Below are 14,499 nucleotides of genomic sequence, written 5' to 3'. Positions count from 1 at the left end.
AGACCTGAGAGAAGGTGCTGGCAGTGTTATGGAAAGATGGTGGATTAAGGTGTATTTGCAAAGTCGAATTTATGGCATAGTAACCAATGAGTACAGGGGGTATGTGAGATGCAAGAGGAGCATGACCGAGAGGGAAAGGCATCTTGAATGGGAGATAACATCCACCTGAAGATGTTGAAGCTCAGGAATGATCTGGAATGGAAATTTTGGAAGTGTGCGGGGAGTTGAAGGTAGTGGGCTACTTGCAACACAGCTGAAGACAGAATCCAGGAAAAACGGATATAGAGAGACAGACAGGGCATAAAATTAAGACACAGGTTTTAATTTTTCAAGAAGGAGGAGAGTTGAGTTGGGAGTGAAGGCAGGAAGAGTTTCACGGAAATGTTGTCTGTAGGATAGATTGGTATACAGCTATTAAAAACAACTTGGAAATAATTAAATGGCATGAGCAAATGTTAACTATATTAAGTGAAAAGCAGGTTACAAAGAGTAATATGCTCAGTATAACCCATGGATTTTCAAACATTTATGTGTATGCGTATGTGTCTTTGTGTATGTGTCTAAAAATTAATGGTGGCTTTTTCTGGATGATGGAATATAATTTGAATTTTATTCCTTCTGCCGTTTTTCAAAAATGTTTCACAGTGTATTTGTATAACAGTCTTAAGTTTAAAAAGTAGTAATTTTGAAGTGCAAGTTCAAAGTCACATACTAAAAAGAGGTAAGTTTAAGTATCTCTAGATAATAGTACTGCTTCACTATTTTTCCTGATACTGAAAACCTATAGTAAAGACATTCCTTGTTCTTACTAGTAATTTTAAAGGGACATCTTAGCTGCAGTTCCAAAAAGAGTGAACTATACATGGGTTTGCATATACACATCCATAGGGAAAAAGAGAATAGAGAATAAAGCTAATGTCCTAAGATGTTAGCATTTAGAGGATTGTGGTTAAGGATATCTGGGAAGTTTTTCTGCTTTCTTTGCAACTTTTCTGCAGTGGCAAGTTACGTCAAAATAAAATCTAAATGAGAAACATCAGTGGATTTAGCCTACAGCAGTTTCAGTGGGTGGTGCTTTACTTTCCCTCATGCCCACTTGCCCATATGCCCCATTTCTGTTGTCTTCAATATATTTCCTAGCAGATACATGTGTTCATAAAGTGCACTGAGTAAATGGATGATTTCACCAATAAGGAAGGAGAAAAATGTCTTTTAAACATGTAAGTGGTAAAAGGAGAAGAGCAGGTAGTCTATTAGAAAGCGGGACCTAGGGTTGAGGATGACATTTAGAAGGTCAGGGTGGTTTTGGCTGCCAACACAAATTTTACAGAGGTAGGGGTTAAAGGTATAGAGAAAATGGTGATAATTGATGCAGGGAGGTCCCTGCTGGGACAGCAATGACTTAAATTCAAAACAGAAGTGGATCGCCTTAGAAAAGAATCACTTTCCCACAGAAACATCAGGAATGACGGGATGGGAATTAATGCAGATGAGTTTGAAGTGGAGGAGGAGTCAATATGTTCAGGGAATTCCTGCCTGATTCCTCTGTTCAAACCCTCCTATAGCTCTCACATGTCTCTCATATCTCTGGGTAAATGCTAAGTCCTTGTGATAGCCACAAGCCCCACTGGACCTATTGCCTCCCTCCCACTAGTCCTTCAACATCCCAGACACGTTCCCAGTCAGGACCTTTGCAGTGGCAGTCCCGCTGCCTGGAGCACCTCTCTGTATACTTGCCTGACTCCCTCTCCACCTTCCGGTCTGTGCTCTCATCTCCCCTTCTCTATGAAGCACCCTCAGCCCCCATCTCGACCACTACTCAGTGTTGCAAAACTCTCACTGTAGGCTTTCAGCCTCTCTGACGTGCTAAATACCTTATCCCCCACCCCCAATAACACAGCCTTTTACAATCCATATCATTTACTCATGTATTAGGTTTATGGTTGGTGTTTCACACTCACCAAAATGTAAGCTTGTGATGGTAGAGGTTTGTCTTGTTTTGTTCATTTGTATCCTTGACACCTGAAAGAGGTGCATATGAGGCACTTAGATATTTGCTAGATGGATGAATGAATGAATGAATGAAGGCTTCTACTATTTCCTCTGAAGCAGCTCCAAGTGAGGATAGTGCTAGGCTTATGAGCTGGAAGAGATGGAGAAGATTGAAATAGATGTCATGAGGAGCTGGGAAGCCTGAGGTTGCTTAGAACACAAAGGAAGGCTGGCAGTCGAGTCAGAGTCCACACAAGGGTAGAACTATGAGTGTGGAGACTTTATCATAGAGCAATTTTTCTCTACAAGTGTTTTGCTACCCAGGTCAAAAGATATTTTTCTCTGTGTGTGTGTGTGATTTTTTTAAAAATTTAATTTTATTTTTTTCAGTGTTTCAAAATTCATTGTTTATGCACCACACCCAGTGCTCCATGCAATACGCGCCCTCCATAATACCCACCCCCAGGCTCACCCAGCCCCCCACTCCCCTTCTTGATCCAGGGTTAAGGATTTTGCAGGTCAGGCATGGAAGAATATGGAAGTAAGAGAATTGAGGGTATCGATAAGAGAAGAGTTTAAAATAATGATTCATATAACCTCCTGGGATAAGTATTTTTTAAAAAATTAAAGGGATAACAAATTGAGAGAAGATAAGGATGTGAGGACTCCTGCATCTATCATAAGCTTGGAGAACAGATTAGATGGGAATAAGGGAAAGAAAATTCTGGCAGAAGAGGATGTTCTTTCCTTAGTCTCATAACTCACTGAGGCCACTACCCCGTGCTTCTGTAGTTAGTCCTCCATACTTCCTTCCTCAGCCTTCACCACTACTTTTAAAGTTTCTTTTCATTGTCTTTCCTCCTGCTAAACCATAGCACTATGAGAACAGAGATTTTGTTTGGCTTGTTCACACTTATCCCGGTGGCCATCGTGGGATTAAGCACATGGATGCTGGTCAGTAAATGTTGGTTCAGTAAACAAATGAATTGGTTGATGCTGTTGTGGTACAAAACTGTGGAATATGGGGCTGGGCCGGGGGGAGGTCCACAATGTGGTCTTGAGCTTGATGGTTGGAGTAGAAGGCCAGAGTTGAGGTCTAGACAGAAGGAGAGAAGGGTTGGACCCATAACCCAAGATAACATTGGGACTTGTTAGGGAACAGAGTTAAACATAAAGGTTTTGATAAATGCAAGGCAGTGTGTAGGAGGTGGGTCATTAATGAAATGTTAAAGAATTGTCATAGAAGGAAAGGTTTTATGGGAGAGAAAAAAAAAAAACCAATTTGGAAGAAGCAGCAATGGGGTTATGTTTTTCAGGTCTCCATAGTATCTGGAATCTGAGAGCGTGAGGAGGCTCTACTTGAAAAAGACATGCAGGAGAAGCAGGTCCTTGGAAAAAGGCTTAGCTGAAGGTGAAAGGATCGTTTGGTGAAGAGACTGGAGCTATAGGGGATCCTGTTTTTGGTAGATTGACTCTCCGTGTTGCACAGTGGAGAGGGACAGAGTGAGCTGAGTGGGGAATCAGGTCTAGGTATAGGAAAAATAAAGCTTTTCTCTTAATTCTTTTTTTCCTTCTTTCTTTCTGTCTTTCCTTGAGTTAAGATGCAAAAACTATGGCCAGGCTTTAGGGTTTATAAGGGAACGAGAAACCAATCCCCAAGCATTTGAATCTAAAATGGTCTTCACTTCTGTAGTCACTACTGCTGCTTCTCCATGATGGCTTAAAAATTCACATCCCAAGCATTCTGGGTGTCTCGAGGAAACAGGCAGCAAGAATAAAGAAACAGAGCTGTTCTGACACTGGTAGTAGCTGTCTCCTCCTCTGTGGAATGTGAGGCTCTTAAGGCATTAAAGAGGCAATGAGACTGCCTCTTTTCTAGGGAAATCACCAGATATCCTGGTTTGGGGAGACTAGAGGGAAGCAGCTGATTTTCAAAGGCCTGTTGCTGAACTGAAAATTGCAAAGTTGTTTATTATGTTTTTAAAATGTAATGTTTTGCCCATTTATTGTTTACCAATGAAAAGTAATATTTTAATGATCTAAATGTTAAGAATAATTGAGATTGAAAATAATGTGTTTCGCAATTGCAAACTGTCTTTGCCCTCTGTTTCTTCCATTTCCACAAAGCTTAAGTTTATTATTAACTTATTACAGGAAGTGCCAGTTGATGATAATGATCATACAATGTTGATGTCTGGGGGTATTTGAAAATTGAAATGGGGGGCGCCTGGGTGGCTCAGTGGGTTAAAGCCTCTGCCTTCGGCTCAGGTCATAATCTCAGGGTCCTGGGATTGAGTCCCACATTGGGCTCTCTGCTCAGCAGGGAGCTTGCTTACCCCCTCTCTCCCTGTCTGCCTGTCTACCTACTTGTCATCTCTCTCTCTCTCTCTCTGTCAAACAAATAGACAAAATCTTAAAAAAAAAAAAAAAAAAAAAGAGAGAGAGAGAGAAAAGAAAATTAGAAATAGGAACAGGAATGCTTCTAGAGGAGAAAAAAAATATGTCTGATGAATAGGACTTCTGTCTTTTTTTTTTTTTTTTAGATTTTTATTTATTTATTTGACAGCGATCACAAGCAGGCAGAGAGGCAGGCAGAGAGAGAGGAGGAAGCAGGCTCCCCACTGAGCAGATAGCCCGATGCGGGGCTCTATCCCAAGACCCTGGGATCATGACCCGAGCCCAAGGCAGAGGCTCAACCCAATGAGCCACCCAGGTGCCCCAGGGTTTTTGTCTTTTAATTGTTCCTAAAAAGATGTAACTCTGGGGTCTGACCCATTCAACAGTTCTGCATAGGGCACTTACTATAAGTGAGGTAGCGTTCTAGGCAGTGGGAATAGAGCAGGGGTGAAGAAGATGAGGTTCCTGCCTTCATGGAGCTTTCATTCTGTGGGAGAGACAGATAATAAAGAGGTAAGTGGTAGTATAAGTAACTAGGCTACAAAAAACCCCACAAAAACCCCCAAACCCAAAGAAGCTCAAGTAATACAGTGAAGAGTGGTTGGGGGTTTCCTGTAGAGGGAAGACAACCTCTCTGAGGGGAAATCATATGAGCAGGGATCTTAGTGAAGTGAGGGAGTAAGTTTGGGTTTATGAATGCAAGTGTTTATTTATAAGTTTGGGTTCATTTGAATGTAACAAGGATAATGGGGCTTGGAGTTGGAGGCCGTTGTGACATGATCTGTATTTCTTTGGAGAGATCATCACTTGTTGTGTGGAAAATGCTTCATGGGAGAAGAGTAGAGAGGAGGGTAAGTAGAAACAGACCAATGTTGCCCTGGCTCAGGAGAGAGAAGACTGTGTTAGCTCATGTCCTTCTTAGAAGAGCCACTGAGGCAGGACTAAATGTGTTAGGATTCCACTAGGAGAAAGGAGTGGCGAAGAGTGGGAAGGAGAGCCAGGTCGGGGGGTGGGGGGGGGTGTCCTGACTGCCATCCTCTAGTGGCCGCCACTGTGGCAATTGGAACAGAGGGGTAAAGAAGAGCAGTGAGGTATAGGACATTCTGAAGGGAGAGCTGGCTGAATTTATCATAAAATGGAAAGAGAAGAGTCAAAAAAATTTTTTTTTAAGATTTTATTTATGCGACCGAGATCACAAGTAGGCAGAGTAGCAGGCAGTGAGAGCGGGGGAAGCAGGCTCCCCGCTGAGCAAAGAGCCAATGCGGGGCTCGATCCCAGGACCCTGGGATCATGACCTGAGCCGAAGGCAGAGGCTTAACCCTCTGAGCCACCCAGGTGCCTCAAGAGTCAAAACATTTAATCTTTGGACCTGCTTATCCCGCTGAGTGATGTTGACATTCACAAGATGCGAGTAGTAAACTGAAGACCTGCTAATTTGGGGATTTCTATTGACTTTCTCAGTAGTTCCTCAAGCTTGGGTCCTCCCCTCCCTACAACAAGATTTGGGGAACTTCTTTAGCTTCTATGTTAGAAGTAAGAGAAAGAATGGAATAATAGGAAACAAATGTGCTAAAACAGAGAGAGAGAGGTACTAGTTGCCCATATGTTCCCAAAGCGTAATTTGGAATTTACTATGCCAAAATAACCATCTTATTTACCTTGAAGAATGACAGATGATCTGGGTTTATTCTGTTTATTCTGATCTCATGAAATGAAAATCAATCTAAATTCCTAACTTATTACTTAAAACGTTAAAGGTGTTTTAGGCAATTAGGAGGAGAAGTACTTGAGGTATGAGATGGAAGATTCTTGACTTTAGGCCACACAAAATTGTAGGAGTTTGGGTTTAGGAAAATTCCCAAAAGATACAGCTTATTTTATGGCATTAAATAATCATTTAGGGGCATGTGGTTAGGTAATTAGTAGCAAGATACTTGGGCAGCATTACAGGTTCTTACTCACATGTATTTTATAAGGAATACTATTCATTCCTAATTATATTGCCAAAGAGCTAAATCAGGTTTATTATATATGTTTATATATGACTTAAAATAATTTAACCATCCTTCATATCATCAGGGTTTTTAAAAAAATCTGCTTTGCTAATGACCTAAGTCTCATACTGTAATCAAACAAATATCATTTATTGATACTTACCACATACCAGGCCCTGTCAGGTGCATGGAAATAAAGGTCCTGGGCCCCAGAAGCTCACGATTAGCAGAGGAAACTAACATCTCTACATTATACATGCTAACTATAATGCAGTGTGGTTAAGTGCTACATTGCCAATGTTTACAACACTTAAAGAAAGTAAAAGAAGGAAGACATTATCCTAAAGAGAAAATGATGTTTCAGTCCCAGCAGAGGAGGAACTGTTTGTCAAGCTGGGGAAAGAAGGTCTTACAAGGCAGAGGATGTGGTAGGAAGAGCCCCGAGCCAAATACGAAAATACATGGCGCTGACCGGCCATCCTCAAGCCCAAGGAGGCTACAGGTTACTAAACCCAGGGGAGGGTGGATGCCTCCATCTCCTTGTGTACTCTGCCAAGGAATTTGGAATTCTTCCTAGAGATAGTGTGAGCACAGTTGAGACATGGCGAGTTGGAGAATGGACTTGAAGTTTCTGTTGAAGGAAGATTACTTTGGTGGCTGTGGCAGGAGTGTGTGGAGGGTGATGAGTGGCCTACAGGGAACCGGACTCAGACTAATGAGAACCTGAGCCAGGACTGGGGTGTGGGTGTGGAGTATTCAGGACAGCTCATCAGGCAATATCTGGAGTTGGGATGGGTGACTCGACACTCATGACATAGAAGAGGGGAAAGGAGATGATTTTGAGGGTGTTAGTTTCTGTGTAGCAGGTCAGGAACTAGTATGTTTGAGGGACAGAGTCGGGCAGACATGGGTTCAAATACCAGCTTTCCCATTTGTTTGCTTGGGTGTGTTACTTCATTTTTATGCCCCAGATGTACAATGGGAACAAAAAAATCCTGCTTTTAAGTATTTTGCTGGACAGATGGTGATGCTGTCCATTGAGTAGAATTAAAAATGCAGAAGGGAGGGCAAATTTGGGGGCAATAATAAAAGGACTCTGGAGATCTGAGCTAATTAACATTCCCCATTACACTGTTCACTTTGTCAATGATCCCATTTAGTCCTCAAATGATCCTGGGAGGCGTAGGTGGTGTTCTTGACATCATACAGGGGAACACAACAAGGCTTAGTGGGGTCAGGCAACTTGACCAAGATAACCAAGAAGTTGGAACCTCAGTGTTAGCTGAAATTAAATTCTGACTCCAGAACCTGTGCTTAGTTACCACACTCAGCAGCCTCCCAGATGTGTTTCTTTAATGTGCCCACACCTAAACTATACATTTGCTCTTAAGGCATCATGGAGCTCCCCTTACCCTCCGTAACAACTCCGATATGCACCATTCTGTTATTCTGTTTGTTTAAAAAAAAAAAATGCTGAGTATAACCTGTGAAGTTGAGTTTATGATGTTTTCATGGGTCCCAACCCACAATTTGAAACAAAACAAAACAAAACAAAACAGGGATAGAACTGGAAAAGCATGAAAGGGATTTCTGTGACTTCCGTCATCGCGTTGCACTGGGCTTTTGTTCTGGTTTTATTTATTTATTTATTTTTTAACTTATTTTTAACTGTGATTGTCCAGGGAAAGGATTAGTCCTCCCCAGCTACTCTGCGGGGCAAATCTCCTTTGCCCTTGGCCTCTTTCCAGGCTTAGCAAAGCGGAGCAGGAAAGGTTGTCATCATGGATGACCTGGACAAGTGGTAGCCCTTGTTGTCCAAGTATTCTCTCACTAATCCCTCCCTTCTATAAATTGCAATATTTAACTAATCCCCTCACGGCTGTTTGTGTGTCAACCTCCCCACATGGGACAGAGAGAACTTGTCTTTGCATGTTTGCATCTGCAGCATCTTGCCTGGTGCCTGGTACAGAGCAGTGACTCAATATGGGCCTGCAGATGGGTGGGGGAGGGGTACCACCCGAGCTGGCCTGTCTTCGCTTTAATGCAGACCCTGGCTCTGCCAAACTGAGAGCCACATGGGGGACGTCTGGCAGCCTACGTGTAAGAGTTGTGCTCATCTTGAGCTACTCTGCTGTCCTGGGTTAGGCCTCCCTGCTTTACACGGAGAGAATTATTCATCGGTTACAATTCTGGTCCAACTCTGTCACTCTTCTCCCAAACACAAATGGAGAATTAAATCTGAGAAATAGAAATGTACTGATGTGACGTCATGAAAAACGTATACAACTTTGAGTGCATGGAACCTTACGGAAGGATTTTAATACACAGTGTAGTTACTGAATAATAGAGCCTGTGAATACCAGGATTATTAGTGGAAGAAAAGATAAACATATTATATCTTATAATTGTACCCAAAGAATATGCTTCTCAGCTAGAGGTAGAGGATAGGTAGAGGATAGGAAGAGTCTGAGGTGGGGGGATATATATATATATAGATATAGTATCTTTTTAATATATATTTTATGTATATTATACATAATACATAGAAACACATATGTATATATAAAAATATATATACTGTGTGTATATATAAATATATAAAGTGTAAATGTGTGTAATATATATGCACATGAAAGAGATAGCTCCTATTTACAATAAATAAAACAGAACTACGATTTTAATGCCTTATGTTCACAAAAATGGATTTTTGCTCTAGTTCAGAATGGATGTAAAAGAATGTTTGGTAGAGTTTAGTGCGTTTTCTGAGACCTACTAAACAAAGTCCATGTGATTATAAAGAGATGAACTTCTACTTGAATGCTTGAATAACATCTTTAAATTAAAAAAAAAAAACTTTTTAATGGAATTAACTGAAGTTGAGCACATTTAACTGAAAGGTGCAGGAACACCACCTCAGTGCAAGAAAAAACAGGCTTAGTTTGCAACCTGAGAAATTTAAGAGCGTTATAGGAATGCATTTTTACTAAAAAATGTTGCTAAAGCAGTACAGGCCAATGAGGCTTGGCCCTATTTGTATTCACCTGAGAGCAGATTAGACGGGGTGGTGGGGGTGGGGGGCATGGGGGGGGGGGTGGAGAGGGGGTGGGGGGGTTGTTGGTGGGGAGAGGTGGGCGGGGTGGTGCTCTGTAATCCATTCTCAGGTGTGTGTGTTCCAAGCACACACAATAGGTTAGGAGAGTCCCGCCCAGCCCTGCAAACTCACCCTCCTCCCACCCCTTTGAGCAGGTCCTTCCGAACAGTAGCCAGGACACCTTGTTCTCCTGAACTGCCACTGACCGGTATTTCAGATGACAGGGACTACTTTCTAAGAGCTAGTTTAACATTCGAACCCCTTAATCAGTTCTCATAGGTCGTTCAATATATTTTAACTTTCTCTTAGGCTGAGCATATGAAAGTGCCATTTTTTTTTTTCCAGGCCAAATATCTTCAATTTCATATGGTCTCTACCTGTAGTTCAAAAATAGACTGATGCTTTAGACGTATTTTGTATTTAGCTGTGATTATCGTGCATTTCTTTTTTTTCAGCAATTGGGAGCAGTAGCTTCAGCCCAAGACCAACTCACCAGTTCTCCCCACCACAGATTTATCCTTCCAAGTAAGATGTATTTTCTCTTAATAAATGACTTTTTTGAGTAACCTTTACCTTATTTCAAGTCATGTTTTGTGCCCACATCTTACGTCTTAATTTAAACTAAAGCTCATTTTCTAGATACTTCAGTGTATTGACACAGATTTATTTGGAGCATCACCTAGAAGAGATACTAAAGCATCTCAGTACTTTGTATATTATATTCGAAAGTTATACTTAAGGAGATAGTCTTTAACTGCAATTTGTAATATGGTTGTTAATCAGTTACCTTGCATGTTTCCATCTAATGCATGGGCTTTCTATTTTCTGTCATTTCTGACAAATAGCAGACCATACCCACATATTCTCCCTACCCCTTCCTCACAAACTATGGCTGCATATGGGCAAACACAGTTTACCACAGGAATGCAACAAGCGACAGCGTATGCCACCTACCCACAGCCGGGACAGCCATATGGAATTTCCTCATACGGTGAGTAATCCTGTTACCTCAGTAGCTGGGATGGAGTGGGCAGGCCTGTGTGTGTGTGCACGTTTCACAGGAGTGGTACCCAAACACTGTCATCGGAGGCCACTTTAGAAAGTGTTACCACCTTATGTGTCTGAATTCTTTATACACTTGTTTTGAATGAGCCTTGAAAGAAGTGGTGGCTACTTATCTTGAGGTCAGCGGTGGCAACTAGATTGCCCGGGTCATAAGCCCTCTTGCTCTCATTTTTTTCCATTTATAGCTCGACTTTTAATTTGCCACTTGAGCACTTGGTTCTGGAATCCAAAGTATTTTGGTGCATATTTGCGATAAAACTTCAGTGAATGGAGTCTTTGGGGGTAAAGATTCATTTCCTATTTCTCAGATGCCTACCTATGATTAGGGAAGTACAAACAGAATTCAACAAGCCCTTGCTCTGAACTGAAGGTTGGCAGTGCTTTCAGATTTCAGCAGGATCAGCCATTAGGAAAAATGATCTATATATCACAGCTTGGGCTGCACTTGAAAGAGGCAAAGCAGGAGACATGGAAAGCTCACATCCCTATTTGTTCCTTCCCACCTGGAGATTATCTTTATCTTGGTGTAATTTAACTCAGTTGTTAAGGATCAATACCTGTAAGTGAAAAATAAATCCAGTAAAACCCTAAAGTTTAATTTTAAGAAATCCTAGAATTTCATGATACCTTTTCTTCAATTGAATTACCATGATAATTTAAGCAAATTACACTTTGAATAGAAAAAATATGAATTATTAACATTCCCTTAAGGAAAAATAAAATCGAGTGATCAAGAAAAAGTACATGAGAGTTTGGGGGGAAAGATGGGTAGAATAAGTAATTCTGTGTTTATAGCAGTATATGGAAAGAAATAAGCATTTAAACATTTCATTAATAATTGAAGGCAAATTACTTTATTCCTTTTTATTCTCTAGCTCCATCCCAACCAATCTATATATATATCTCTTAGAAAATATATGTAAATTAAAATATAAATTATATATGACTTCATTCTCGATAGTTTCACTTCAAAACTATCCAGAACAGAAAGTTCTCTAGGTAGGTATTTTTAAGCCAGTTTTTAGAAACAACCAAAAAACGGACTTGCTAGAATTCTTTTATTTCCATAACTTTTACTCAAGATTTTTGAAAATAGTATCAGATACAGATCAAATTTATCTGTAGTTTACTTTTAGACAATTCTTGCCTTAAAAGAGGAAAAAGGATCTCTGATTTGAATTGCATACCTTCAACTCTATAATGTGAGTTGAGGCGGTCCCCAATTTATATTCTCAAAACAGATTGATAAGCTGATTATTTGAAGTGTAAATGTATCTTCCGGCCCAAACAGTACTAAACGACTGTAGCCTTACCAGTACGGCCCCGGGAAGCTGCCATTCATTCCTGTCATGGCCTGGGCCTTCACGCACACAGCTCCTCTCTTGTTCTTTCTTCTTCCCATGGAGTCATGGTAGGGCTCTTTGCCTCTTTCTTGCCTGTGGTCTGGGACTGTTCCCGTTCTGAACCATTAGTAGATGTCCTTGTTTTCTGCAGTAAGTGTTCCAGGAGAGGAAGATGAGCAGAGCTTCTGAGATTCCCATCACAACAAGTAGAGGATGGGCATTTTAATGTGATAGGTCAGGAGATGGTTAAGAGCATGGCGTTTTGGTCAAGGGCTTTGGTCTCAGGGCTGTCTGTGCTTACAAATCTGTCTGAGTCCTTAGTATTTTCCCCAATCACTTTCTTCTCTTTCTGGGCCTTGAGTACAGAGAGATGCTCCCAGGGCTTCTGGCCAGGCATTCTGGGCCAGTGCTTTGAAAAATATGACCACCTCCTCCCCTCCACTTGCTTGTGAAAGAGGAACACATACATTGGGGTTTTTAACAGCTGGTAGTCAAGGTCCAGATGGTCTAAGAAGACTCTCTCCAAGGATTTGTGCCCCCTACTTTTTACTTAGACCCTGTAAGAAAAGATAAGCAAATCTTCTCATGGTGTGAACAATAGATCAGTGGGAAAGCAGAACTCTACTATTCTCTGATCTATATGGAGCTTAACAGTAAGAGGAGTTCGCAGGCTTGTGAGTGGAAGCCTTTGGAAAGGGTGCAGATAAGGGTTTTTTTTTCTGCCTCTTCTTGCTCTTCCTTATCTGTTTTTATCACAAAGATTAAACCTCTAGGCAAAAACCAAAGATGGTACCAGGGAAGACTAAAAGCAGATTATTAAGAGTCTGAAATGGAAAGAGAGAAGGGGAAAGAAATCCCTGTTGGTGACAAGGAAAGGAAGGGAGTTTCTAGAGCCATCAAACCACCTGCCTTAGGCAGGTGTTTTTCCAGGGACCATTTCTAAGTACGGGTTATTCATTGGTTTGGGATTGCTTGCACATGAAAAAAAAAAAAAAACCCAAAACACATTTTTTTAAAAAAATGTTAAGGTTATGTTAAGACTTAAATGTTAAGGTCATTATGAGGTTATTTAGAGATACTCTAGGAATTGTAACAGGCTCTCTCAGCCAAGAGTCAGATTCTTCCAGCGCCTTAGGAAAGTTACCTAATTTCATTCTACTGATGAAATTCCCCTAAAATGGAAATAAACAGTGAGACTACTGTGTATTCTAGATCCCAAAGATACCATTTATCTTAAGTGCAAAGTAAAATTACTCAAACATGTGAATTCGCTTGGCAGAAATTTTTCTCCCTTCCTTCTGTGGAAATTAAGGACAGTTGTGAACTTTCATGACTGTCTTTAATATAATCCAGGGCCGAGCCCTACACAGCCCTACTGCCAACCCCCAAGTCCTGAAATTCGGATGTCAGCCTGGTGCTTTGGGAAGTAGTTGAGGGCCAAAAACACATTATTTTTATATTATCATGATGAGAAAGAAAAGTGAACTTTAGGCTACACTTAAAACAATAAAATTGGAATAAATTCTTGAAACTACAAGGACAAAAAGGAATCTCCTAGTCAGCTTCACTTGTTTATAAAACACTGTGCAACTCTTCATGATTCGGTTTTCTAATACTCTCCTTTCTTTGTGCTTCCTTTCCGGTAGGATCTGGGTATTTGGGAGAAGGCTTTCCCCCTGGCTTGCTTACTTCTGTGCCCATTCTGACTTCAAAATGAGTTGTGTGCTAACATCAACTTTGGGCAGAAAGAGTAAGGAAAAGACAGGGGAGAAAAACGCTGCAAGGCAAGAGACTAATCTCTTTTCAGAAAAGAGAACTTTGACACTTATCACCGTGGTGACTTTTGGAATAATCTAGTTAAAGTTTAATTAAGACCATCACCTGACTACCAGAGATGCTCTTTTAATCTCTTATAAAACAAAACTACATATAGACACGATAGCATAGAAGTTAAAATTTATAGAAAATATAAACCGGAAAAACAGGAAAGGACAATGTGAATAATCAGTCAAATCTGTAATACTCCTCTGTTTTTGTTTTTGGTTTTTTTCAATGGAAGTTCTGGTTTCGGGTATTCTAGTCTATGCCTGTACACCCTTGATAACTGAGATGACATTGGGAAGCGTTTGTGACTCAACAACTGGGGGAGTGTTTTTGTGTATTGACCAGCTTTGGAGACGAACAGATAGATAAGCTATCACTAACTGATTTAGGTGCATTGTGGGCAGGCATCAAGACTGAAGGTGGATTGTCACAGTCTCAGTCGCCCGGACAGACAGGATTTCTCAGCTACGGCACAAGCTTCGGTACCCCTCAACCTGGACAGGCACCCTACAGCTACCAGATGCAAGGTCTGTATACACGCTGACTCTTTTCAACAACCCTGGAGTCCAGCAGTGACTTTCTAGACTAGAACCCAGTTGTTGGGTGGAAGTCGTAGATGGGGGCTGAAGGCAGACTGGCCTGAGAGACAAGATAACCTGGTTCTGGTTTGGCTCTTCACTTACTTATTCTCTGGGCCTCTGTTTCCGTATTTATGATATTAAGGGGTTAGACCCAATCATCTCTGAAGTTCTTTTCAAAAAGCTCTGAAATGTTCCCTGAAGTTGAAGTTTTC

At 41.0% G+C, this 14,499-nt stretch overlaps 1 protein-coding gene across 14 annotated transcripts in view; it reads left to right on the top strand.

Annotated features, from left to right (window-relative positions):
• Positions 1–14,499, top strand: part of EYA1 (EYA transcriptional coactivator and phosphatase 1) — a 359,116-nt gene that overhangs the window by 216,777 nt on the left and 127,840 nt on the right. For 9 of the 14 annotated variants that reach the window (XM_032316550.1, XM_032316548.1, XM_032316544.1 and 6 more), the window contains 3 exons: positions 9,930–9,999; positions 10,320–10,465; positions 14,096–14,233. In XM_032316550.1, coding sequence (XP_032172441.1) covers positions 9,930–9,999; positions 10,320–10,465; positions 14,096–14,233 — 354 coding nt within the window. The remainder of the gene's footprint in view (positions 1–9,929; positions 10,000–10,319; positions 10,466–14,095; positions 14,234–14,499) is intronic. The other 5 variants (XM_032316543.1, XM_032316547.1, XM_032316546.1 and 2 more) reach the window with 3 other exon arrangements.

This window comes from Mustela erminea, chromosome 16 (assembly GCF_009829155.1).
Source record: "Mustela erminea isolate mMusErm1 chromosome 16, mMusErm1.Pri, whole genome shotgun sequence".
Classification (NCBI taxonomy): Eukaryota; Metazoa; Chordata; class Mammalia; order Carnivora; family Mustelidae; genus Mustela; species Mustela erminea.
This window is presented reverse-complemented; position numbering and strand designations above follow the sequence as displayed.